The 27,887-nt window shown below is 41.8% G+C and overlaps 1 protein-coding gene across 1 annotated transcript; it reads left to right on the top strand.

Annotated features, from left to right (window-relative positions):
• Positions 1 to 479: 479 nt before the first annotated feature.
• LOC120937325 (pantetheinase-like) lies at positions 480 to 26,399 on the top strand. The gene is made up of 7 exons (XM_040350446.1): positions 480 to 728; positions 4,000 to 4,130; positions 19,931 to 20,123; positions 20,380 to 20,671; positions 22,586 to 22,956; positions 25,305 to 25,475; positions 26,144 to 26,399. Exons 1-7 carry the CDS (start codon positions 525 to 527, stop codon positions 26,300 to 26,302), a joined length of 1,521 nt encoding a protein of 506 aa, XP_040206380.1. The 5' UTR covers positions 480 to 524; the 3' UTR covers positions 26,303 to 26,399.
• Positions 26,400 to 27,887: the final 1,488 nt, after the last annotated feature.

The following is a 27,887-nucleotide window of genomic DNA, read 5'->3' as shown; positions in this document are numbered from 1 at the left end:
GCATCACCTGAGACCAAGCCCTGTCCTGATGCATTTCGCCCTGTCTCTGGGGCTTTGTCCTAGGAGTCTATCCGTCAGAAGCCAGAGTTGCTTGAGGAGAAAAAATTGTGAGACTTGCCAAAACTATGCCAGTAAATAAATAAACAAAAACGACATAATATTTTAAATGCATAGAAATAAAAATCATATATAAAGTATCCAATATTGATGTCTTTTGTTATTCAAAAAACTGCAAAGCATGTATATGGTGTCCTCTGCAAAAGTGCAAATACAATGCCTCACTCTAATTAATAGTCTGTGCCACTCTCAAAGTGCTAACAAGCTAAATCTATAATCATCTTCAGAGCTGACAAAGGGTGTGTTGTGCAGAAGGTAATAGAAGAAATTTCACAGTGCTAGCTTGTTTTCTGTGCAATAAACTTTCAAACTGATGTAAAAAAAAACACTTGCATAACCAGAACTGATAAAAGTGTAAAGGTCTGAAATCCACCTGACATTCCTTCAGGAATACACAAGCATACAACATGATCGCTACCTATGTTTTGTTTTCATTGATGCTCTGTGCTGCAGAGAGCCAAACTTTAAAGAAATTCATTGGTGCAGTCTATGAACATGCTGTTATACTTCCAGAAGACACAACGATACCTGTTTCAGCACAGGAGGCCCTGGACTTAATGAATAAAAACATGGATATTCTAGAGAAAGCAGTGAAGGCTGCAGCTGAACAGGTAACCTCACTTCCTTTCTTACAGTAAAATTCTCAGTTTACTCTGAGGTGTGATGATTAATATTTAGCAAGTTCATTTTTTTTAATTATTTAATATTTTTGCACTGACTTTAATATAAGGATAAATAGTACCCTAAACTAATTGACAAAGTTCTATATTTTCTCTGCCTCTGAAGTGTCATCGGTTGTAACTGAATCATTCACACTAACATATGCAAAGAGAGAATAATGCCGCATACACACCATCACTTTATGTGATGAAAAAAAATGACATTTTCTGTGAAGTAAAAAACAACATTTTTGAAACTTAAATTTTCAAAGACGAAGTTGCCTACACACCATCGTTTTTCTCACAATGTTCTAGAAAAGCGAGGTTACGTTCACCACGTTTTTCCATTGAAGCTCGCTTCATAACTAGCTTCTGGGCATGCGCGGGTGTAAAAACGTCGTTTTAAACAACGTTTTTTGCTACACACGGTCAATTTCTGTGAAGTAAAAAACGACGTTTTGAAAAACGACACATAAAATTGAAGCATGCTTCAATTTTTTTTTGTCGTTTTTCAGAAGACATAAAACGACGTTTTAAAAACGTAATTTTTTTTCATCACATAAAGTGATGGTGTGTACGCAGCATTAGGCTAAATGGGGGGTACCTCATCCATACAGAATGTATACTAAAAAAATAGAAAATATTGGACTTTACTGGTACAAAGAGAAGGATGGCCATGTGTAATTTAGATAAAACAAAATATTTATTACAAAAATGTGAAAGACATTAATATAACCATACATTCATGTCGCCTAGATCTCTGATATATATCATTGTATTGATTATTGAAATCCTTTTTTTCTTGGGTAGGCAAAATGTATTTTGCTGCCAAGATATTGAGGTCCAGAGGAAGCATATATGCAAAACACGTTGACCTCTTGGCATTACTGTGGAGAGAACTGATCCAAAAAGACAGAAACTACTCAAAATTGCCTATTATTATGTTTTTACATTTCCTAAATACTGCATGCCTGGACCACTACTTAACTACAGCATGCATTTAACAAATAAATTCCTTCTGTGAATTGAGTTTGAAGCAGTGGTTCCGTGGGTTGTGGATTTCTTCTTAATATCTCAAATGCTTATTAATGTAGATTGCAATCTACCACTCACCTTCTAGCCGCTTGTAGGTCTATCCGTTCTTTTTCTGTGATAAATAGTAACTTATAAAAACAAATCCAGGTAATTTCCATCTTGCTTGTGAGCAGTGTGAAGCCCACAAGCAAATACTTCCTGGATTGATGACGGTGTTGACGGTGACCAGCGTGAGGCTCGCCGTCAACACTCGCCAACGGGTCACGTCATTTAGGATACACGCCCCGTTGTACTCCCAGGAGACTTTGAGTCGTTGGGGTAAAGGAGCGCCACGCCCACTCCCCGCAGGGAAGAAGACCCGGAAGTCATGCTGTATAGAGGTAAGGGTACAGATGTAGAAAAAAATTAAAACGCTACAGGCATTTATTAGGGTGGAAGAAATGATAGATAGAAAGTTCTGTTTGAGGGTGAACCTCAAACAGAACAGTTTGGCATCTACATCCTGGGCACTGTATGACCTTTACTGGTAATGGACACAGTGGTAAGTTTCGGTGGACTTTTATAAAAAAGATGGAAGAAAGCCCTTCAATTAAAAGTACAGCATTAAATCTGATAATATACACAAGCACAAGCAATATCAATACAAAATGGTAAACAACACAGTAAAACATTGTCTCTAAAGAGAGTTGCTGGGTAGATAATCAACAGCAGTACCTACATTTTTAAGGCCCTAACTAAACCACTAGCCAGTGGAATTATAAATATACGCCTGCCAGCAGTGGAACGCTTAAAGGGGAACTTTACCCACAACAGTTTGATAAAAATAAAGTTCTTTAGCAAGGATTAGGGTTGGGCTTGGGCGTGTTCGAAATCCTGCATGCCTGATCCTGCCAGGAAGCTGGCACTGCACCCCGCTAATCACAGCGAGTGAGACATTTCCCGATCTGTGCAGCTGTGGACCAGGAAATGACTCACTGCCTGTGATTAGCCTTGTGCAGTGCAGTTTTAAATGCCTTTTTTTTTCTTTAGAAATTAAATTTTGTGCAGGGACAGTTCTAAGCATGGGAAACATGCGCTAATTTACAGGTATACTATAGACAGCCCCCAGGTATGAAATTTAAAGGAATATTTCACTTTTATTCTTTCACTTTAAGCATTAATAAAATCACTGCTCCCGAAAAAAACGGACGTTTTTAAAACTTGTTTTTGCATTGATACATGTCCCCTGGGGCAGGACCCAGGTCCCCAAACACTTGACTATAACAATAACTTGCATATTAACCTTTAAAATTAGCACTTTAAATTTTTCATGTTCGTGTCCCATAGACTTTAACGGTGTTCACGTGTTTGAATTTTTTTTTTGCCTGTTCGCATGTTTTGGTGCGAACCGAACCGGGGGTGTTCGGCTTATCCCTACTCCCAATGCAGTTTCTCATAGATTTGTACACCACAGCTGTCACCACAGTGCAGCTCACAGCACTCCACACACCAGCCTTATGGCTCTCCCCTAGGTTTTTTCCACATATGTGCTGTTGTGCAAGGCTAAGGCCCCGTACACACGGTGGGACCGAACCGATGAGAATGAAACGAAGTTCAGTTTCATCGGACCAAACCGACCGTGTGTATAGGCCATCGGTCTGTTTTCCTTCTGTCCAAAATTTTAAAACATGCTTCAAAACCGAACCGATGGACCGCTGCCCCATCGGACCAAACCGATGGGGCATGCTCAGAATCAAGTCGACGCATGCTTGGAAGCTTTGAACTTCGTTTTATTCAGCACGTTGTGTGTTTGACGTCACCGCGTTCCTACCCGATCGGATTTTGGACTGACGGTGTGTACACATATCAGGCCGTACGGCCACTTCAGAGGTGAACCAATGAAAACGGTCCGACGGACCAGTCACATCGGTTTGGTCCGACCGTGTGTACAAGGCCTGAAGGTCAGTCCACCTAATGCAGCCAATCAGTACCCTTCTCTGGTCTCAAACAAAATAGCCCCTCCTATACTGAGGAAACTTCCATCTCTCACATGGAACTCCTGATAAATTGACACCAGATTTCCTAGTCTCTGTTCTGCTGTAACAAGCAGCATGTTTAAACAGGTTTGCTTTTTATGTTACAGAAACACATCATGTTGAAGGCTTATAATGCATTATCTTCACTATTTTGTATCTTACTACCTTTTCAGGGTGCTCACTTGATTGTCACACCAGAAGATGGTATCTATGGTTGGAGATTTACTAGAGAAACAATTTTACCATATCTTGAAGACATTCCAGACCCCAGTGTCAACTGGATTCCGTGTACTGATCCTGAAAGGTGCTTTGTCTGTTGGTGACATAAACAATTACATTTTTGTATAGAAAAGAGCTTGCTATCAAAAACCTTCCAACTGGAATTCAGGAGAATTGAATGTCAAGTTAACAAAATTAAAGTGACTATAAAGTCTTGTTTTTTATCCTATAAAAATAACAAACATGTAGGGCCATGTAGGGCGCATATATAGACCGGCGTAGCGCATCTCTGTTACGTTACGCCGGCGCATGATTCTGTACCTCTCTGCGCATGCTCAGAACTCGGCCCGGCGCAATCAGTGAGATAGGAACTAGGCCCGGCGTACTTAGTGAGATACGACCTGTGCATAAATAGGCCCAGACAAACGCCCTTCCATTGCAAAAGTACATCCTCGTGTTTCCCTTCCTGAAGCAAGGTGCTTTTGTTCTGTTGTCTGTTGGTGTTTGTTGGTTTGTGTAGCAGTGTTAGAGGAAAGTTTTATTGGAGAGTGTTATAGGAGATTGTATTAGCTGTCTGTTTTTTCTGTGTGTTTTTTGTGTCTGTTTTTGCTGTGTGTTTTTTGGTGTCTGTATTAGCTGTCTGTTTGTGCTGTCTGATTTTGGTGTCTGGTTTTTGCTGTCTGTTTTTGTGTCTGTGTGTGCTGTCTGTTTTTTGTGTCTGTTTGTGCTGAGGGTTTGGTGGTGATATGGCACCAAAGAAGAGGAAGCTAAACTTCTCTGTCCGTGAGAAGGAGATCCTTGCCAGGGCCATTACCCTAAATGGGCGGTTTTTGCATGGCCCTGAGAGCCGGGACATCAGCCCAGCCAGGAAGAGGCAGATCCTGCAGGACATTGTTGATGACATCAATGTTTTGGGGAGGGAGACGAGGACCGTCAGTGGGATCACCAAAAAGATCAACGATCTGAGGCGCGTGGTCCGTGAGAAGCTGGCCAAGCTTACAGCACATTCCAGGGGCACTGGAGGGGGACCACATTGCACCATCAGGCTGACTGCCGAGGAGCGTGCAGTGGCCCAGTGCTTCAACAGGCAGCAAGTGGTGGTCCTGCCTGGCTTTGACTCTTGACTTTTTTTTTCTATCTGGCGAGTAGCATGTGTGGGGGGGGGAATATGTGACAAGTGTGTGGATTCTCCAACCTGTGTATGTTTTGTGTCATCCACAGATGGCCAGGAGGGTGCTGGGCCATCTGGCCAGTCTGCACCATCCCCCCGGACATCAGGCTGATGAAGACCCCCAGGAAAGGCAGGAGTCCTCAGGGGAGGGGAGTGGCCACAACTCACCTCATGAGGAGGATGAGGGGGAGGAGGTTGAGGAGGAGGAGGTTGAGGATTTAGGAGGTCACCATTGCCAGTGAGATACTTTGCCTTTTGGATGAGGCTCCCCCTGTGGCTGGCAGCAGTCAGGCCTCCATCAGGGGTAGCCCCTCCCATTCCTCCCCCAACAGGCCCCCCCCCAGGGGGCTCTCCTTCTCCCATGCCACAAGCCACATCTGCAGGCAGGAAGGCCACACACAAGACCAGGGGGTGGCAGACTTTCTGCCTGCTAATCTGCGGAGGGACCAGGCCCGTCAGACCCGCCATCTGGGTCAGGTCACCCAGACTTTGGCCCAGATGGAGGACAGCCTGGCCTCCATAAAGGACTCCTTGGCATTCATAAACTGCTTTAACGACCTGCAGACTGCCACAGCAGGCGTGGGTCAGGAGGTGAATGCCCTGACCCAGGCTGTCCAGGCCAATACGACAGCCCTGAATGTTGGCCTCACCAGGATAGCCGTGGCCTTGGAGGGCAGGTCAGCAGGTGGGCAGACACCAGGGGAGGCTCCTCCTTCCCCTGATTCCCCCCCATGAGTCTCTCCCGAGGGGCCGGGGCCGTGGCCGTGCCGGCCCAAGCGTGGGTCACGCCGACGTTGATTTGTGGTGTACTTTTGTTTTCAGTGTTTTATAAAAACATTTTTGTTTTTACTGTGATTATGCTTTGTTTTATGTTTGTGAATGATGTATGAATGTGGGGGTGACATTCCTGCCGGAAAAGGGGTGTCACCCTCAGTTTTGGTGGAGAAGGGTTCATGTGCCCCTCGTGATGTCTGAATCATGGGGGGGGGGGGGAACAGTCATGCCTGACACCCATGTCACTCACCAACCAGCCAGCTGTCCCCATACATGTTCTGTTCGAATTCTGTTGGGATGTGGCTCTGACGGTATATGTAGCTGTCATGGCTGGATCCTGGGTGTTTGGCACGGACGTGCCATATGAGGTATTGGGCATCGGCTATCACCTGTACGTTGATGGAATGCCAATGCTTCCGATTGCGGTATATGTTCTCTGTCTCACGGGGGGGCTGTAGTGCCACATGTGTGCAATCAATGGCCCCCACAGTGCGTGGGAATCTGACAATTCTGTAGAAATCACGCATTGTCTTCAGCCGCAGGTCCTCCTGGGTGGGTTTGATGATTTGGTTGGCCATGCGTCTCAGGATTGCGGGGACAACCTGGTGCACACATCTGCTAATGGAGGATTGTGACATCCCAGCCACAGCTCCACTTGTGCGCTGAAAAGAGCCAGTGGCAAGGAAATGCAGTGTTGCTATTACCTTGACCAGTGGCTCCACTGCATGTGAGCGTTGTGTTGGGCTGGTGATGTCATCTTTTAGGGTTGTGGTTAATTCCACGATGGCTTCCGGGCTGAATCTGAAGATGCAAAACACCTCAGAAGCAGCCATGCCAAAGACATCTATGCGTGTGCGGTATATCCTCTCCTGTGCACTCCTCCTCTGTTCCCTCCTCCTTCTGCGCGCCTCTAAAGTCACTAGTATAGCTATGAGCATGGATGCCCCTGGCATGTTGGCATACAGATTGTTGTCCTGCAAGTGTGTGTGCTCAGCTCGTCCCTAACGGTGTTGCTTTAGCTGACCTGCACACGTCTGATGCAAAGTTAAGCCTGCTTTTATAAGGGGTAACTTTAGACCGGACATTCGGCTGATGCACACAGGGCGTAGCCTGCGCCGCACAAACGTACTTTTGTGGATCACCGTATCTCCCTCATTTGCATATTTGACTAGCAAAACAATGGTGCGTCTAGCATATTTTTGCGCCCCACGATGCGCCGGTGTAATGGTTTTACGTCGGTCGGAAAAAGCTGTTTTTCAGGCGTATCTCGTTTTGGGGATACGGCGCATTAATACGCACGGCGCATATTTACAATTACGCCGCGCATCTCTAGATACGCCGGCGTAAGTGCTTTGTGAATCTGGTCCGTAATACTTACCTGCCCTGTGTAGTGGTTTTGCAGCCCAGATCATCCTCTTGTCGGATCCCTCTTCAGCTCTCCTGGCCCGCCTTCTTGTCGAGTGTCCCCACAGCAAGCAGACAGCTATGGGGGCACCTAAACCGAGCTGCAGCTCCATGTGTCCATTCAGTTCGGCCCTGTCTCCTCTATCTCCTTATTGGCTAACTGACAGCAGTGGGAGCCAATGGTGCCGCTGCTGTGTCTCAGCCAATCAGGAGGGAGAGAGATGGGGCTCAGGTAAGTATTAGGGGTGCTGGGGCAGCTGTTGCACACAAAAGGCTTTTTATCGAAATGCATAGAATTAGGGCTGTGGAAATTAACTATTAATTCCTCGATTAATCGTTAATTTTTTTGATCGATCAAAATTCTTTTGATCGGTACTCACCTCTCCGCTGTCTTCAGGGTGTTCCGTCTGAGATCCGGTGACGTCACCGACACCAACAGGGCTTGCCGTGTCCAACTCAAGGGCTCCTTTGCTGTGCCTTCATATCTGCATGCTGGCGGGACCTTACTATCTGCCACACGCAAGGGCTGTTACACTTCCCTCTATCACTTCCCTCTATCAATCTGGGATTCTACAGCCATCCACTGGGAGTTGTGATAGGTCACTTCACGGGACATCTACATGCCGAAGGACTGATGTTAACCCCTCCTCATCTGGATTCAGCAGTGGTATCGTTGTACACATTTTTATACCAGTATTATACTTGGCTACATGTTTTTATGACTGCTTTTGCTACCGTTTTGGTATTACTCGCACCATTTTTACAGTTTATGTAGCTACATCGATTTTATCTCCAGTGCAATATTTATTTTGTTACCTACTTGAAGACTATAAAAGTTTTAATGCGATTCTCATCGAGCGCTGCCTTTGTGTGTTTTTTGTATCCTGCTATCCAATTTTTCCAGTGGTTGGTAGCTGCACTGGCAATCAGCCTGCAAGGAGATCAGCAGCTTAAAGTAGTTGGATCTGTATGTGCGTTATAATTAATTGAAATTAGTCGTTTAACCGATTAAAAAAAAAATCGATTAATCGCACACAACATTTTTAATCAGTAACAGCCTTACATAGAATGCATTAAGATTAATAAACCTTCTGCCTTTACAACGCCTTTAATTGTTCTTAAAGTAGAACTATAGACACAACTTTTTTTTTTCATTTTAGATAGAGCAAGGGAGGGTTAAAACTCCTGTCAGGTTTTTTTCTCACAATCTGTCCCACAGGACGTGAGAGGAAATCCCTGCACATTAACAGAATTCCTTGGGAACCCCCAGATCACCAGAATTCTAATGCTATAAGAACTCTAATGCACCGTACACATGATCGGAATTTACAATAGAAAAAGTCAGATGGACTTTTTCCATCGGATTTTCCGTACGTGTGTAGCACCATCTGAGTTTTTCATCGGAAATTCCAATGAATTCCATCGGAGTTTAGATATAGAACATGTTCTATTTTTTTCCGCTGGAATTCCGTCGGAATTGCGATGTGATTTGGCCGGGCAAAAGCCTGATCGTGTGTACGCGGCATATTACTTCGCGATTTTCTTTTACTTTTGCTTTCAATGGTAATGGTAAACAGGACAAAGAGAGGGTAAATCTCCTTAACGGGGACACAGAAAACAATAAAAACTGACAAGTGCTCTAACCTCTCTCCATTCTATCCAAAACAAAAAAAAGTCTTGCCTTCAGTGATACATGTACATAACACTATACAAATAAAATTTGGAATTGGGTTGCTAAAGAATTATATGCAAATCCGTATCTTTTGTAGTCAGACCTGGTTTTAATGTTATACTAGATTTAATACAGGTATTTATATAGTGAAAATTTAGACTGATTTAAATAGTGTATAGTATATATTTTTTTGTAATTCCTTTATTTAACAAAAAGTTGCATTTTCAAACATACACAACTCGGTCACGTGAATAGACAGACTTGCAAAATCAATGGTAATAAAATAAGGTCTGCACAGCATCGAGAACTACCCAAGAAATGACAATCTGCAAAGCAAGCTACTACCGACATAAAACATAAAAGTCTCAGAAAGAGGTGGCATGTGTGAGTTTCCAACATGTACAGATGAAGTGCAGCATAGGGATGCAACAACATTCAATATGAAAAAATTAAATAAAGACCGGGGGCGTCAGAGAGGCCCGAGAGGCTATAATGACCAAGGCATGGCCTACAGCCAGATGGACAAAATATAATGGCCGTGTAACTACCGAAACTCCAAAGGATATATAACCAAACTTCATAAATGGTATGGGAGGGGAATAAGGGAGGTAGGGGAAGGGGGTAGTGAGAGGAGGGAAAAGGAAGTAATGAAAAAAATGTGAAGGGAGGAACTAGGAAAAGCAGTCTCTCTCACCCGGACCACAAAAAATCCACAAGCCCTGGGGGCTCAGCCGGGTTGTAGGACCACCTGCAAATAGGCATCAGTGTACACAAAATATTGCCTCACAGAAGATCTCCTCCCTGTTATGTAGGGTAGCTGTAAGGTCCTCCATGTCCCTGAGTTCATTGATTTTGGAAAACCAAAGAGACTTTGAAGGCGGATTTACAGATCTCCAGCGCAAAGGGATACATGCCTTTGCTGCATTCAGCAAGTGAATTGTAAGGGAATCTTTATATTTTTTAATGGGTCATTCTGTGATGTGCAGCAAGCATGCCGGGGGCTTCCCCGCCAGGTCAACATTTGTCAAGTGTTTAACAGTCCTGGCCAATGCTTGTCAAAACTGTAATTTTTGGACAGTCCCAAAAACTATGTAGCATTGTACCCTGTCCCACACCACATCACCAGCAGGTGTTTAAAAACCTGACAAAAGAAACAATGCAGTCATGGACACCCTGTGTCTTCTGGTTAGGATCTTGTAATTGGTTGCCTGAACCTCTGTGGCAATAAACGACTTCTGTGCAAAGTGGAGAATTTTCTTTTGTGAATAATTGCTTGGCCAAATCAGATACCCATTTAGAGAGAAAGACAGTTTTGAAGTCTGCGTATATGATAGAAAGACTATGAAAAATTAATTCCTGTCTGTGACAGATAGTCTCAAGTTCCGTGAGTGGACAAAAAATACCAGGAGAGCAAGAGCATTTACAAAGAAAATGTCGGAGCCGGAGACCACTCCAGAAATCTAAAGGGGGATCTGAGGTGGTGACCAGGGCAGAAGTGAGCTTACTATCAGGCCCCAGGAAGTCCCAGAGCTGGGGATGACCACCGGACACCAGGCACTGAAACTGGGGAAGGCCCGAGTCAAATTCTGGGGTATGGGGGAAGGTATTGAAGAGACCAAAGAGCTGAGAAAGGTGTTTCTGGAAACCTTCAATGTGTCACCAAGAGTGGAATGATCACTGAGATCCTTTGGCAATGAAAGAGTGATCCATGGCCAGCTTTTTGCAGTTCCACAAGAGTCCTCCATTTTCATAGCCACCCAGTGTTTGGCTTTGGTATGTTAATGCCAGTCGATCAGCCTAGTGAGATGTGCTGCCGCCTTGTAGTACACCCGTATATCTGGAAGGCCGACTCCACCCTAGCGTTTGGGAAGGTGGGTATGTTGGAGCTGAATGCAAGGTTTCCGGTTGGACCATGCAAACTCCCAAAAGGGAGTTGACACATTTGAAGAAAATGGGAGGTAACTGGATAGGAAGTGTACAGTATATTGACATTATTCCCTGCCCACAAGGAGCTTACAATATGTACACACATGCATACTAGGGCCAATATAGACAGGAGCCAAGTAACCCACCAGCTTGTCTTTGGAGTGTGCCAGGAAACCAGAGTATTTGGGGAAACCCTGCGCAAACACATGCAAACTCCAAATAAAATACATGTTTATTTTGGTTAGGTATATAACAAACTGCTGTAGAGGTAATGACTGAACCTCTGAAGATTCAAGCTATTGGGGTATAACAGTCCATGCAAGAGTAACACCTTTCTGTAGAGGTTCATGCGGAATATATCATATGTAACACATAATCTACATAAGACAAGTGCTATTGTGGACACAGGATGGTGCTATTATTGCCCTATCCCTGTAATGATGTCACTGCTGTAATACAAAAAGTTTGTGTTAATGTTTTGGGTGTATGTAACTTTAGCCCTTTCAACAAAATACATCTTAAAGTGAATCTAAAGCCCAAATTGTTTTGTTTAGTGTTGAATAAAGTAAGTGAACCCCATGTCATGTTTTTATACATGCTCAATGCTTTATCAAAAATATAGCTATAACTATAATTCATTGACGGATACCCTACATTTCAGTTAAATATTAATATAGGATATGAAATCACAACATCATCTATAGAAAAAAAATACAAGGAAGTTATTTCTCATACAAAAGATTCTTCTTCACTTTGAATTAACCACTTCCGGACCGCCCACCGTCGGTCTATGTAATCTGTTTGAAGAGGAATACTGTTATGGTAGCAGCTAGCTACCATAAGCCCGGTATCCTCTTCTTCAGTGGGCGGTCCGCTACAAGATAAAAGTAGTCTCTGCGGCGGATATGCCGCAAGATCACTTTTTTTGGCGATCCGGTCCTGTCACAGGCCCGTCTTCATATCACTCCAGGTCGGAAGCAACGTCAAATCGTCACTTCCGCCCATACGTCTTAAAGGGCCATTTTTGTTGTTGTAATTTTTTCAAATTCCACTTTTTTTATTATTATTATTATTGCATTTAAGCCCAAATATGAGATCTGAGGTCTTTTTGACCCCATATCTCATATTTTAGAGGACCTGTCATGCTTTTTTCTATTACAAGGGATGTTTTCATTCCTTGTAATAGGAAAAAAAGTGACCCAATTTTTTTTTTAAAAAACAGTGTTAAAATAAAAAAAATAAAGTAAAATAAATAAGAAAGAAAATAAAAACTGTTAAAGCCCCCGTGACGAACACACGCGCAGAGGCGAATGCATACGTGAGCAGCGCCCGCATATTAAAATGGTGTTCAAATCACACATGTGAGGTAATGCCACGATCGTCAGAGTGAGAGCAATAATTCTACCCCTAGACCTCCTCTGTAACTCAAAACATGCAACCTGTAGAATTTTTAAACGTCGCCTATGGACAAAAGTTTGACGCCATTCCACGAGCGGACGCAATTTTGAAGCGTGACATGTTGGGTATCAATTTACTCTGTGTAACATTATCTTTCACAATATAAAAAAAAATGGGCTAACTTTACTTATTTTTTAATTCAAAAGAGTGATTTTTCCCAAAAAAAGTGTGCTTGTAAGACCGCTGTGACAAAAAGTATTGCAATGACCACCATTTTATTCTCTAGGGCAGTGATGGCAAACCTTGGCACCCCAGATGTTTTGGAACTACATTTCCCATGATGCTCAACTACACTGCAGAGTGCATGAGCATCATGGGAAATGTAGTTCCAAAACATCTGGGGTGCCAAGGTTCGCCATCACTGCTCTAGGGTGTTGGATTTTTTTTTTATAATGTTTGGGAGTTCAAAGTAATTTTCTAGCAAAAAAACTTGTTTTTAACTTGTAAACACTGAGTCTGAAAAACAGACTCGGTCCTTAAGGGGTTAAAAAATAATTAAAAAGCCATACTTTAGAAAAACCTCCTAAAATAAAATATCCATATACTGTATACATGTGTATGGATAGCAACCTCCAAAATAATATTATCTTTGCCATAAGGAAGTCCCCAAATGAACAAATGCAAGTTAAATGCTTTAGGCCGCGTACAAACGATCAGTCCATCCAATGAGAATGGTCCGACAGACCGTTTTCATCGGTTCACCGCTGAATCAGACTGATGGTCTGATGTGCGTACACACCATCGTTTCCAAAACCGATCGGGTCAGAACGCGGTGACGTAAAACACACGATGTGCTGAAAAAAATGAAGTTCAATGCTTCCAAGCATGCGTCGACTTGATTTCTAAGCATGCGCGGGTTTTGAACCGATGCTTTTGTGTACTAACCATCGGTTTTGACCTATCGGTCAGGAGTCCATCGGTTCGATTTTAAAGTAAGTTCTCTTTTTTTGGACCGAAGGACAACTGACCGATGGGGCGTACACACGGTCGGTTTGGACCGGTGAAACTGAACTTCAGTCCGTTTTCATCGGTTTGGACTGATCGTGTGTACGCGGCCTCAGTGTGTTATAAAGTCTCAAGGTTAAAGAAAACATCTGTGTGCTGCAGCAGCCCCCAGTCCCCCCCCCTCAATACATACCTAAGCCCCATCTCGATCCAGCGATGGGAAGACCTTCGACTTTTCCGGGTCTCTTCCTCCTCATTGATTAAGACAGCGGCAGGAGCCATTGGCAGGGCTTATACATGCAGTACAGTGGCTTTTTCATTTTTGCCTGGTAACACTAGGGTCATTGTCTTTAAATCCTAACCATGACACTACTTGCATGTTCTCCCTGTGCCTGCGTACATTTATTCCCACATTTAAAGGACATGTTGGTTAAGCTGCTGCTTAATTGGCTCCTGTCCAAATTGGCCATAGTATATGTACAATGCTGTGAAAAAGTATTTGCCCCTTTCTGATTTTTTATTTTTTGCATATTTGTCACACAAAAGTGACTCAGATCATCAAACACATTTTATTATTACACAAAGATAACCTGAGTAAATACAAAATGCAGTTTTTAAATGGTGGTTTCATTTATGAATTCAAAAAAGTGGTCTAAACCTGCCTGACCTTATGTGAAAAAGTAATTGCCCCCTAACCCTAATAACTGGTTGTACCACCCTTTGTGGCAACAACTGCAACCAAGCATTTGCGATAAATGCAAATGAGTCTTTCACATTGCTGTGGAACAATTTTGTCCCACTCTGCAGAATTGTTTTAATTCAGCCACATTTGAGGGTTTTCCAGCATGAACGGCCTGTGTGAGGTCATGATACAGCATCTCAATTGGATTTGGGTCGGGGCTTTGACTAGGCCACTCCAAAATTTTGCTTTTTTTTCAACCATTTGGAGGTGGACTTGCGGTTGTGTTTCGGATCTTTGCCTGCTGCATAACCCAAGTGCACTTGAGCTTGAGGTCGCGAACTGATAACTGGACATTCTCCTTCAGGATTTTCTGATAGAGATGGTTCTATCAATCATGGTAAGTTGTCCAGGTCCTGAAGCTGCAAAGCAGCCCCAGACCATCACGCTACCACCACCATGTATGACTGTTGGTATGATGTTCTTGTTATGAAATGCTGTATTTGTTTTATGCCAGATGTAGCTGGATGCTCACCTTACAAAAAGTACAAGTTTGGTCTCATCAGTCCACAGAAAATTTGCCTAAAAGTCTTGGGGATAATCAAGATGTTTTTTGGTAAATGTGAGATGAGCCTTTGTGTTCTTTTTAGTCAGCAATGGCTTTGGCCTTGGAACTCTCCCATGGATGCCATTTTTGCCCAGTCTCTTTCTTATTGTTGAATCATGAACACTGATCTTACCTAAGGCAAGTGAGGCCTGCAGTTCATTAGATGTTGTCCTGGGTTCTTTTATAACCTCCTGGATGAGTCGTCATCATGCTCTTGGAGTCATTTTTGTAGGCCCAGCCACTCCTGGGAAGGTTCACCACTGTTTCATAGTTATCTCTATTTGTGGATAATGGCTCCCCCCAATGTTCACTGGAGTTCCAAAGCCTTAAAAATGACTTTGAAACCTTTCCTAGACTGATACATGTACATTACTTTTTTTATACTCTGTACTATTTTTTAATGATCTGTGAGAATGCTTCACCTTGTCAGACAGCTTCTATTTATGTGATTTCTTGATTCAACAGGTCTGGCAGTAATCAGGCCTGGGTGTGGCAAGTGATCATCAGAATTAGAGCAATAATTCTAGCACTAGACCTCCTCTGTAACTCTAAGGCCCCATACACACGAGAGGATTTATCCGCGGATACGGTCCAGCGGACCGTATCCGCGGATAAATCCTCTCGAGGATTTGAGCGGATTTCCATGCGATGGAGTGTACTCACCATCGAATCTAAATCCGCGCCAAAATCCTCTGGCGATGACGTGTCGCGCCGTCGCCGCGATTATGACGCGGCGACGTGCGCGACGCTGTCATATAAGGAATTCCACGCATGCGTCGAATCATTACGACGCATGCGGGGGATCCCTTCGGACGGATGGATCCGGTGAGTCTGTACAGACCAGCGGATCCATCCGTTGGGATGGATTTCAGCGGATAGATTTGATAGCATGTCATCAAATATTTATCCGCTGGAAATCCATCCCAGGGGATAAATATCCGCGGAAACAGATCCGCTGGAGTGTACACACCATAGGATCTATCCGCTGAAACCCATTTGCTGGGATTTTTCAGCGGATGGATTCTATCATGTGTATGGGGCCTAACATGATAACCGTTAATTGTTTTTAAAGCCTCGCCTATTGAGATTTTTAGGTACCGTAGTTTGTCGCCATTCCACGAGTGTGCGCAAATTTAAAGCGTGACATGCTTGGTATCTATTTACTCGGCGTAACATCTTTCACATTATACAAAAAAATTGTGCTAACTTTACTGTTTTGTTTTTTTCCAATTCATGAAAGTGTCTTATTCCCCAAAAAGTTGCTTTTAAAAGACCTCTGTGTGACATAAAATATTGCAACAATCGCCATTTCGTTCTCTAGATTCTCTGCTAATATATATATATATATATATATATATATATATATATATATATATATTGTAAAGTTCGGAGAATCAGCTAGATCGCAGGACACAGGCTTTTAAAGCAAAACTAAGGTTTAATAAACTTAAATGGCTTCACAGCAGCAAAAACAAAAGAAATAACAGTCTCACCGACTTGTAGAGCTCAGAACTGCTATTGCAGTTAAACTGTCCTTGCAGGTAAGTTCCCCAGCTAGCAGGCTTCCAGGCAGGACACTGCCAAGTGCTTTCACAGCTTTCCACAGCTTTCACTTGTCCACCATTCACCATGCACAGTCTCCACTATACTCCTCCACACCCACCTACAACTTCCTGTCTTGCTTTAAGCTATTTCCTTGGACAGGTGCGTTAACCCTTCCTGTTCCCTTTAAGGGACCACAGTCCAAACAGAGGGGAAATATAGCATCCTTACAGGACCCAGCCACGGCGTCCTGTACAATATACTGTATATATATATATATATATATATATATATATATATATATATATATATATATATATATATATATATATATATATAAATAAATAAAATGTTTGGGGGTTCTAAGTCATTTTCTAGCAAAAAAATACATATTTTAACTTGTAATCCACAAATGTCAGAAATAGGCTTAGTCATGAAAGGTTTAAAGTCAAAACATTTTTTTTCTTCTTTTGCCTTTAAAGGTAAATGAGATATCTGGGGTCTTTTTGACCCCAGATCTCTCAATAAAGAGAAACTGTCATGCTTATTTCTATTACGGGGATATGCAATTAGCGGACCTCCAGCTGTTGCAGAACTACAATTCCCATGAGGCATAGCAAGACTCTGACAGCCACAAGCATGACACCAGAGTCAGAAGCATGATGGGACTTGTTGTTTTGCAACAGCTGGAGGTCCGCTAATTGCATATCCCTGTTCTATTACAAGGAATATTTACATTCCTTGTATTATGAATAAAGTGATAAAAAATAAAAATAAAATAAAGTGACAGTGTAAAAATAAAAAATAAATAGGAAAAAAAAAATTAAAGTGCCCCATCCCTCCATCCTCCAATCCCTACGTAAGTTGTGCCAGAATATGTAAATGGTATTCAAACCACACATGTGAGGTGTCGTTGCAATCATTCTAGTGTAGGACCTCTTCTGTAAATCCAAACAGGTAACCTGTAAAAAAAATTAAAGCGTCGCTTATGGAGATTTTTAAGTACCGTAGTTTGTCGCCATTCCACAAGCGTGGTCAATTTTAAAGCATGACATGTTAGGTGTCTATTTACTTGGCGTAATTATTATCTTTCACATTATACACAAAAAATTGTGGTAGCTATTGTGCTTTGTTTTTTTTTAAATTCATTAAAGTGTATTTTTTCCAAAACAATTGTGTTTGAAAGACTGCTGCGCAAATACAATATGACATAAACTGTTGCAACAACCACCATTTTATTCTTTAGGGTCGCTGCTAAATATATATATATATATATATATATATATATATATATATATATATATATATATATATACACACAATATTTGGGTGTTCTAAGTAATTTCCTAGCAAAAAATACTATATGTAACTAGTAAGCAACAAATGTCAGAAAAAGGCAAGTGGTTAAAGTGTATTTTCTCCTGAAAATTTGTGTTTGATAAATCACTGTGCAAATATGGTGTGACATAAAAACAAAAATTGCAACTATCGCAATTTTTTTCTCCATGGTCTTTGCTTTCAGAAAATATATAATATTTGGGGATTCTTAGTAAATTTTTTTTAGAAATTTTAGAATTAACCTGGTTTTTGAAGTGGATAAAAATGTTCTTGAGGGCAGTGACTTATTTAAATATATGTAAAGCACTGCTTTATGCTTACAGTTTAAAGTGGTATTAAACCCCAAATCAAAAATGTAACATATTGCAGCTTATCCTTACTTAGATGTGGCTATAATAGTGTAGCACTACCCCCGTAGGAGCTGCTGGATTAGATTTGGGCCTTGCACGTTACCTTAACATTCGTTGTCTAGGGGAAGAAAGTCTGTAAAGAACTCCAATGTCCACACAAGTTGTAAAACCTTTAGCTGTTAGGTTTTATTTTTTTCTTATAACTTGCAAGAAAGTAGAAGGATGGAGGAGCAGGGGAAGGTTCAGGCACATAGTACAGATCACTGGGGAAAACTTCTAAGTTCCAAAAAAGTCACATACCACTTCCTCTCGAGTGGGCATTGCTCACCCGGATAGACCCCTCTTACCTGGCCTAGCAGTCGGAATTATGCAACAACAATGATCAGTAACAGTCTCTGCCACAGACTGGTTGCAAGCAAAAGTGAACAGTCCGGAATCCTCTGCCACAGGATTTGGTACCCAAACTTCCAGCCATACAGTTTAAGAGCCTTTAAGCCGACCCGGCGAAACTGTAGGGTAACATGGATTGTAGATCATCCCTTAATAGAGTCACCAGGCCTATCCCGAGACATCAGCCTTCCGCTCGCTCCCATCCTGGGCAGGTCCTCCCCTGGTTTCCTCCATTAAGTAGCTTCCTCCTGTGAGACGGACAGCTCAGGATCATTTGAAATCATAGGCCCTAGTCAGGATGGCTGGTCCTACTTGGTAGAAGTACAGCCTCAAGCCAACAAGGCCCCAAGGCTAAAGAACCATCATGGACCTCGAGCCAGGAGGGCCTCGAGGCAGAGCCTCTCACAACATGGAGTCCCTAAAGGGGTTGTAAAGGTAATTTTTTTTTCCCTAAATAGCTTCCTTTACCTTAGTGCAGTCCTCCTTCACTTACCTCATCCTTTGATTTTGCTTTTAAATGTCCTTATTTCTTCTGAGAAATCTTCACGTCCTGTTCTTCTGTCTGTAACTACACACAGTAATGCAAGGCTTTCTCATTGGTGTGGAGAAAGCCTCTTGAGTGGGGAGGGGGCGAGCAGGAGGGTCAGGACACTCTCTACTTTGCAGATAAAGAAAGGAGCTGTGTGTTAGTGGGTGTCATGACACTCCTGCTCGCCCCTTCTAAGCTATTTAGGGATAAGTATCTTTCCTCAGCATGCCAAGCGGGGAGACCACTCCCACTGGGCTGCTCCCGGCAAAAGACACCTGATGCACCGTAGCCTGCCTGAGTTCCAACATTGGCTGGTGGTAGTACCGCCACCTACAGGCAACAGTGGGAAAATCCCTCCAAGCACAGCCACAGCCAGAACAGAGGCTGATTTTGTATCAATTATCAGCTCGGACACCCACTAAATTTAACATAGCGCCTGGTCATCAGGAGCAGGGCGCTACATTAGTTTTATTTTTTTAGGCCTTTTCCTCTGTTTTCACATTGTGATCTGGTCAGTAACACACCTCCTGTATTAGAGTGCCCCCACCCTGGATGAAGGAGTACAGGGGGCAGCAGCATTGGCAGTCTGGGGGGGGGGGAGTGTTAATTATACTAGCATATTTAAAAACACAAACAAATTGAAGCTAAATTCCAGCAAAACAGTTACAGCTGTTTTCTTCCTTTTGGGATAAAGGTTTCACGTTAATAAATAAAAATTGTTCTTTGTAAGCACCTCTGCCAGTGGCAAATGGTTTGTCTAAACCCTGTAACTGATGCACCTGCAAGAGAGCTTGTTTGTTTGAAAAACAACATACCTACTGGCTGGATCATAAGATGAAAGTAAAAGAAATAAAATCCTAAACAACAAATCTAATGCAGCCATCACATTTAAAAATTGATAAGCTGCAATATAACAAATGTTTGCTTGTGGGTTTAATACTGCCTTAACCAACCTGCACATTTGTTATTACTGATAGGCATAATCCAACTGATCAATGCTGTACATAAGCCAACTAAGACCAAAGAATTACTGCCAATATTCATGGAAAATTCTAGTATTAAAGTTTATATACTCATTATAGTCTTATTTGTTTATGTAGGTATGGCCCAGCACCAGTGCAGACAAGGTTGAGCTGTATGGCTAAACATAACTCTATATACGTGGTTGCAAACTTTGGAGACAAAAAGTTGTGTACTACCTTTGATGCTGAATGCCCAGATGATGGTCAGTATAATTATAACACTGCTGTAGTGTACGACTCTCAAGGAAAGTTAGTAGCACGCTACCACAAGGTATGTAGTTTCACAACATTGCTATTATTATTATTATTGCTATTATTTTTATGTTTTGGTCCATCAAGTCAGATTATTCATGTTAAATTTGATATCCTTTTGGTTTAATTAAAGAAAAAATAATATTGTTCTTTTAACATGAGCTGTACTAACAATACAAACTTTCAGTATAGTATTTATTGTCTGACCTGAATAATTTAGTTTCATTTAGCAGTTGTTTTATAAGTATTGATGATTTTTTTTATATAATTTACAGTATAACTTGTTCCTTGGGGAAAAGCAGTTCAACGCGCCCAGTGAACCCGAGCTTGTGACATTTGACACACCTTTTGGAAAATTTGGCATTTTTATTTGCTTTGATCTGCTATTTTATAACCCAGCTGTTGCTCTGGTTGTCGAGCACAATGTAGACACTATTCTTTTCCCTACTGCATGGATGAACCTTCTCCCTCATCTGACCGCTGTAGAATTTCACTCTGCATGGGCCATGGGAATGGGTGTAAATCTGCTGTCTGCAAATACCCATAATACTAGCATGAGGATGACAGGTAAGCAGCATTAAGTATTTCACTTAGGCCTCTTTCACACCTTGGTGTTTTTGGAATGTGAACAGAAACAAGTGAAAAATGTGCATCATGCTTTCGATGACTTCACGGTACTCCAAACGTTGGCAACAGCTGAGTGACAAAACACATTAGAGGCTCAATGCAAAAAAAAGTGCAGGAGGTACTTTGGTGTATTTTTCACATAGTGCAGTGTATCCCTCTATCCCATCTCAAAGAGTTAAGAGGTATGCAAATAATTAGTCATCGTTATTGCCTGTGGTCCCCCTGCAACTGATCGTTTTTCTACTAGTGACTTACCATGCCTTGTTCTACACTGTGTCCCTGTGTGGAGGCAGCCATCTTGGTAGAGACATGGCTTTTCTACCTCATTTCAATGTCTGGAGGCAGCCATCTTGATAGAGACATGGCTTTTCTTCCTCATTTCAGAGTCTGGAGGCAGCCATCTTAATAGAGACATGGCTTTGCTTCCTTATTTCAGTGTCTCCAGCAAGGAGAGCAGTAAAAGGCACAGTGGTGACATCACCAAATCTCACTCCATATCTCCTTGGGCTGGCAGTCAGAGACAGCAGTGCCTTAGATTTCACACTACCAAAATACAGCTATAAGGCTGTAGGCACACTCACATACCAGGATGTGCACTGCTATTTCCACAAGGTTGTACTGTATAGGCACAATTAACATTTTAAATGTTCCCTTTGTAGCACTACTCCCAGAAGGAACTGCTTGATAATTATGGATTCTATATTTTGCGCCTCATCTGCAAAAACAACCTCAGCTCCTCTGGCACACCTGATTGAATGAAAATCACTGCAAGCACATATAAGGATATGAGTATAGATACCTTTAACCTGGCAGTAAGCTACTGCCAGAAAATAAACACAAGATCATTTAGTGGTACCTTTATATCTGAGACACTAGGGGGAGATTTAATAAAACTGGTGCACACAAAAACTGGTGCAGCTGTGCATAGTAACCAATGAACAGGCACAGTCCCACACGCACCGACAATTCAGGCTCAGTCTAGGGGATGTCTTTTTAGTATTTATTGCTGAAAAACTTAAACAGGGGAGGGCTTTTGAGTCGCAGGATACCCCAGTTGCAACACCAGAAGGGCAAACTTCTCTCTAGTCTTCCAATAGCAGCTTTTCTCGATGTAACAGGAAATAGCCTGTATATCTAGGATATACAGCAGCAGTCCATCTGTCAAAATATGACACGTGTACAACCAATAGTCGCTAGCTAGGTTTTAACTGACAGTGTCCCAAAGGCTGTCTGACACACAGAAGTACCCTCCTGAGTCCAGAAACCACACATTGGTAATCTCCTCCAGTCCCTCAGTCTAGCAACTGCTAAGGCCTAGCCTGCAGTTTCGTGTCTCAGTAAGACTTCCTGCAGGGGCATCTGATCCAAAAGACCCGGAACCATTCCTGGAGGGAAAAGAAAACCCTAGTGAGGCTTCCAAAACATCCATCAACTCCCCAGCCACCTTCTGGATGCCTCCTTCCAGGGATTGAATGGGGCATGATAAAATTCCTACTGATCATTTGAATCTCCCGCTCTATACTCTGTAAACTTCTTTCTAAGGCAAGTGTGGGGAATCATACCCTCAACACAGGAGATCCAGAACAGATGAAAACAATCACTGCTCCACTCACTACAGTAGAATCAAAGCCTAAATTTAACCTAGCGACCTAACTGGAGGAGGGAGCTACATACCTAATGGATTTTTGTTATATTGCATGGTATTTGAAAAGGTAAAGACTGTATTCCGAATTGGAAAGTCCCTTGTATAATCTGTATTTTAATTCTGTTTTAGTTTGTATTTCCTGCTTGAAAAAAACTGGCACATTTCCCAGAAATTCTCAAGCTAATTAATTTATTGTTTCCTGTTTTCAGGCAGTGGAATCTTTTCCCCAGATAAAGTTGTGCCATACTTCTATAATATGGAAAATGAGGAAGGCCAACTGCTTATCTCTGAACTGAGCTCCCATCCACGGAAATCTGCAACCTACTCCCCTACCAAATGGAACTTGCATGCCTCTATAATTCAGAATTTCCCCTCTGGCAGCAATGTTTTTAAAGGATACCTCTTTTCTGATAACTACACTTTCACAGAGCTCACAGACCTACAAGGGAAATATACGGTTTGTCAAAACCAACTGTGCTGTCATTTAGACTTTAAAATGGCAGACAAACACGAGAGTGAGATTTACGTATTGGGTGTTTTCGATGGTCTACATGTAGTTGAAGGGGAATACTATCTACAGGTAATATAACTGTAATTACGAATAATGCTTGCCTATTGTGCTCAAAGTTAATAATTTTGCCTTTACTAATGAACTGGTCAACATAAAGTAGCAATTATACTTGAATTCAAAATAGGAAACTGCTACAGTCTGGACTCACTGTCTTTGAATACTTTTTTTCTCAGGAGTGGTTAGACTGGTGGAAGACTAGAACTCTTTTTTGGTGTTTGCTGTTTAAGATCTTGTTGAGGAGAATTATTTTCACTTCCAATCCCAGTAACAACACGGGGATACAGATGACAATAAAATACTAAAAGGGGTTCTAGCCTTCTCCTACTCAATAAAAAATAAGCGTGGACAAGTTTGCTTCAGGGCAGAAAAAAACACAAAATGGCTCTGCCCTAACTAACTGTAACCTTATCTCCCTTTGGATCCAGTAGGCCATTCTATGTTATGTGAAGAATGACTCTACCTCTATTTACAGCAGTTTGATAATTATTTCTACCCTCTGGATGACAGGCACATTGTTTCATAGGGCCAGCTGTATTTATATCTGCTAATTGGTTATTACTTGAAAGTGGCAGGTCGATGACTTATGTGGTGGCATTTATTTTAAGTAAACAGTTTACTGAAGCCAAGGTAGTGTGCTGGAATAATATTTAGGCATAAACACACTAGGTAAATTAAATGGGTGCAACCACAGTTATGTCATACATGGGCCTCTTTACATTGACTTGGGTCAAAATAACACACTGGGGGGGATTTACTAAAACTGGAGTGTGCAAAATCTGGTGCAGCTCTGCACAGAAAGGATTTGGCTGCCAATTTTTTTCCTCAGTTTAGGCCGATATGTATTCTTCTACTTATTTTTGGTAAAAAAATTGCAATAAGCGTATATTGATAGGTTTGTACAAAAGTTATAGGCCCAGATTCACAAAGGACTTACGACGGCGTATCTCTAGATATGTGAGGCGTCGTATCTCGGTGCCTGATTTAAAGAATCAGATACGCCAGAATTTGTCTAAGATATGACTGACGTAAGTCTCTTACGCCGTCATATCTTAGGTGCATATTTACACTGGTGGCTAGGTGGCGCTTCCGTTGATTTCCGCGTCGAATATGCAAATGAGCTAGATACGCCGATTCACGAACGTACTTGCGCCCGGCGTATTAAAATACGCTGTTATCGTAAGGCGTCCGACCGGCGTAACTTTACCCCTCATAAAGCAGGGGTAAGTCATGTTAGGTATGGACATCGGAAACGTCGGAACAGCGTCGTATTTTACGACGTTTGCGTAAGTCGTCCGTGAATGGGGATGGGCATAGGTTACGTTCATGTCGACTAAACATTGAGTCGGTGTAATTCACGGAGGAAATTCGACGTGATACTGAGCATGCGCGCGCATGCGCCATTCGTTAGGTGCGTCATTTACGCGGGGTCACGATTCATTACCATACAACACGCCCCCTACAAGCCTAGTTTGAATTAGGCGGGCTTACGCCGGCCTATATACGCTACGCTGCCGTAACTTCGGGCGCAACTTCTTTCTGAGTACACTATTCGCCTGACTAAGTTACAGTGGCGTAGCGCATATGAGATGCGCTACGCCCGCCTAAAGATACGCGCATCTTTCTGAATCCGGGCCATAGTGTCTACAAAATAGGGGGTGGTTTTATGGCATTTTTATTATTATTTTTTTACTAGTTATGGGGGCGATCTGCGATTTTTATCGTGACTGACATTATGGCGAACACATCGGACACTGTTTTGGGACCATTGCCATTTATACAGCGATCGGTGCTATAAAAATTCACTGATTACTGTGTAAATTCCACTGGCAGTGAAGGGGTTAACCAGTAGGGGGCGGGGAAGGGGTTAAGTGTGTCCTAGGGTGTGATTCTAACTGTGGGGGGGTGGGTCTTACTGTGACACAACATTGATCACGGCTGCCGATGAGAGAGAGCAGACGATCAGTGTCCTGTCACTAGGCAGAACAGGGAGAACAGATTCAGTGCAACATATATATATACGTTGCTTTGCCTGCCCGTACCATTCTGCTGACGTATAAGTGCGTGAGGCAGTTGGCAAGAGGTTAACACTTAAACGACCTAACCGCTAAACATTAACATTGCCATTTTGCCCATGTAGGAATACTATTTGCAATTCAGTTCGGGTAAACATAGGAGAAGATGTGTAACCTAGAAATAATATGGTTAGAAATGGCAAGTTAATATGAAAGAAAAGAATACTAGTTATATGCTACTATCATATTTGCTCCATAGCGTTCTAAAATCAGTTGCTAATAACACAACTTTGTAAGTATTTTAAAGATAAGCCTTATATATATATTATGACTTTTGTTTTGCAGGTATGCACATTATTGAAGTGTCAAAGCACAGATATTGCATCATGTGGAGAATCTGTTGAGCAAGCTTCTACTAGATTTGAATCATTTTCTCTCAGTGGGAATTTCTCCACTTCCTATGTCTTCCCAGAAGTTTTGTTGACTCAAATTCATTTGGCTCCTGACCTGTTTCAGGTTTGTAACTGCATATACTTTATAGTTTTGTTTTACTTTTTTTTTATGTGTGATTTGGACCCAATATCCTGAAATAAGTACTAATCCCATTTGTTTTGGGTTATGTGATGCAATAGGAATAGAACATGTAAATACCTTCTGTACTAAGAAAACTCTAGTGTACCACAGTGGTTTAGCGGTGGGCTTTTTGGTTCCTTTCATCCCTTCTCACCTTAACCTTCTAGGTTTTACTACAATTTGCCGTTTAGACCTTGCAGCACTAGGGTTATTAGTTTGAATCCCAACCATGACATTACCTGCACTGAATTTGCATATTTTCCTATGTTAGCATGGGTTTCCTCCTAAATTCCAAATACATTTTTTGGTGGATTAATTGGTTCCCATCCAAATGATGAATAATTTGGAGGTTCCCATCCAAATGATGAATAATAAATAAATAAATAAATAAATAAATAAATAATGAATTTCAGCACATTTTAACTTGTGAAACCTTATATATGTTTGTGGTGGGTAATAGCAATATGCACATTATCACTGATCATTTTAAAGTTAGTCTGTGTTCAGTCACACACTGCCAATGCAATATTTGGGTAACATACAGTATACCTGTTCATTTCCATATGGCAATATTTTAACATAATTATTGTAATTACATTGTTTTTATTCAGGTTTTAAATGATGGACGGCTTATTAGTAAAGTTGGTATTTCTTCTCATCCACTACTAAGTGCAACTCTGTTTGGAAGATGGTATGAACAAGACCCAAGGGAGAAGTTAAAGAAAGTGAAAACTGATAAACATTCAAAAAATATGCTGCTTGATGAGTAGAATCTGCTGCTTGTTTGTTATGTTCACCTTTAAAGTCACTTTAAAGTATTTGAACCAGAACCTTTGTACAATAAAGAATGTATGCTTCAATATATAATTACTGGTATTTTCATAAATGCGCATTTATCGCTTACTTCTTAGTAGCCGTTGAAAATGTGCCCAGGTTCCCTTTTCCCAGTAATTGCCCTGCAGCCAGGCACACACTCACAGTCACTCCTTGGCTCAATGATCAGTCTAGGGGTGTTCCTTTTGGTGTTTTTATTTTTGGGTAACTTGGATAGGGTTGGGGAATTGAGTGGGATACTCAAAAAAGAACAAGTACAAAGTGAGGACTGTAAACTTCCTTCCTGTAGAATTGTCATGTAAGCAAAGTCCTTGTAAAAGCAGTCAGTGGACCTTGAAGAAGTTGTAGCTAAATGCACAGACTCTCAGCAGCCTTCAGGGCCACCCTTTGCTAAACTGGCCAAGATTCGATCTGTCTATGGCTGGCTTTACTCACTTATTCAAACTTTCTTTAGAAAGATTGTACATGCTACAATGCAATACTTATCTCTCCTGCTGCCTGCACCACCAAACACCTCACCACTCCAGTTTTGAAATAAATTGGAAAATTTATTCATCTGGGGATTACTCTGCATCTTACTGATATGGGCAGGGCAGGGTGAGTAAGTATTAAATTTGCTTCATTGCAGGTACAGTCTTTTTAAAGAAATGTTGGGTAAGCTTCACAACTGATCTCTGGACTCCCCTTTCACTGCACTACTTGCATGACAAGGGCACTTCTTTCTTGCTGTCCAGTGGTGGGGATCCCTCAAGATGCATAAAACAAAATGTATGGTAATGACATCAGTACAATGGGCTGTTGGGGACTGGTCAGTGCAGGCACATCTACAGCACTGGATCAGTAGACCACAGCACCCAGTAATGGTGCTGGCAAGGGACCTAGATGGCAAATATATATAAGGTGCAGGATGGGTTTTTTCAATATTTGCTCAGAGCTGAGGTTTAAGGATGTTTTGACTTGTGGCCTGACATTACCTTATCTGCAACCTACAGACGATAATTCAGCTAATGCTTGCATCACTCTTGCTTCCTCCTGAAAGAACAGAGTAAATAATAGACTAGTTTCTGTAATACGTGGAAGGAAAGATAAAAATGTTGCTGTAAAAACAAATATGTATTGTTTAAACCTTCTTTACGTAGATTTAAACAGATGCAACATTTTCCATAAACCCAGAAATCATTCTGAGTTTGAATGATAATCATTGACTAAATTGTGCACTACAAATCATTTTATAGAGCACAGTTCATCATGATTTTTTAGAACATGAAAATGTACCTAATTGGATTTATTTAAAAGGAAGTTAGAAAACAAAGTGTATCTTGTTGGTTAAATATTAAAGGAGATGTGCGGTGTAAATGTAAATCCCATATGTGATTGGGGCTTGATAACTCAGAAGTTTCTGTTTTTCAGGCATTTAGAGCTGTAATTCTAGTTATTAGAAGCAGCATTACTATTGCTAAGAAGCATGACGTTAAGGCTGGGTTCACATATGCTTCGTCAGCGGCTCACAGCAGGGGGCTC

Source organism: Rana temporaria, chromosome 4, assembly GCF_905171775.1.
Source record: "Rana temporaria chromosome 4, aRanTem1.1, whole genome shotgun sequence".
In the NCBI taxonomy this organism is placed as follows: Eukaryota; Metazoa; Chordata; class Amphibia; order Anura; family Ranidae; genus Rana; species Rana temporaria.
This window is presented reverse-complemented; position numbering and strand designations above follow the sequence as displayed.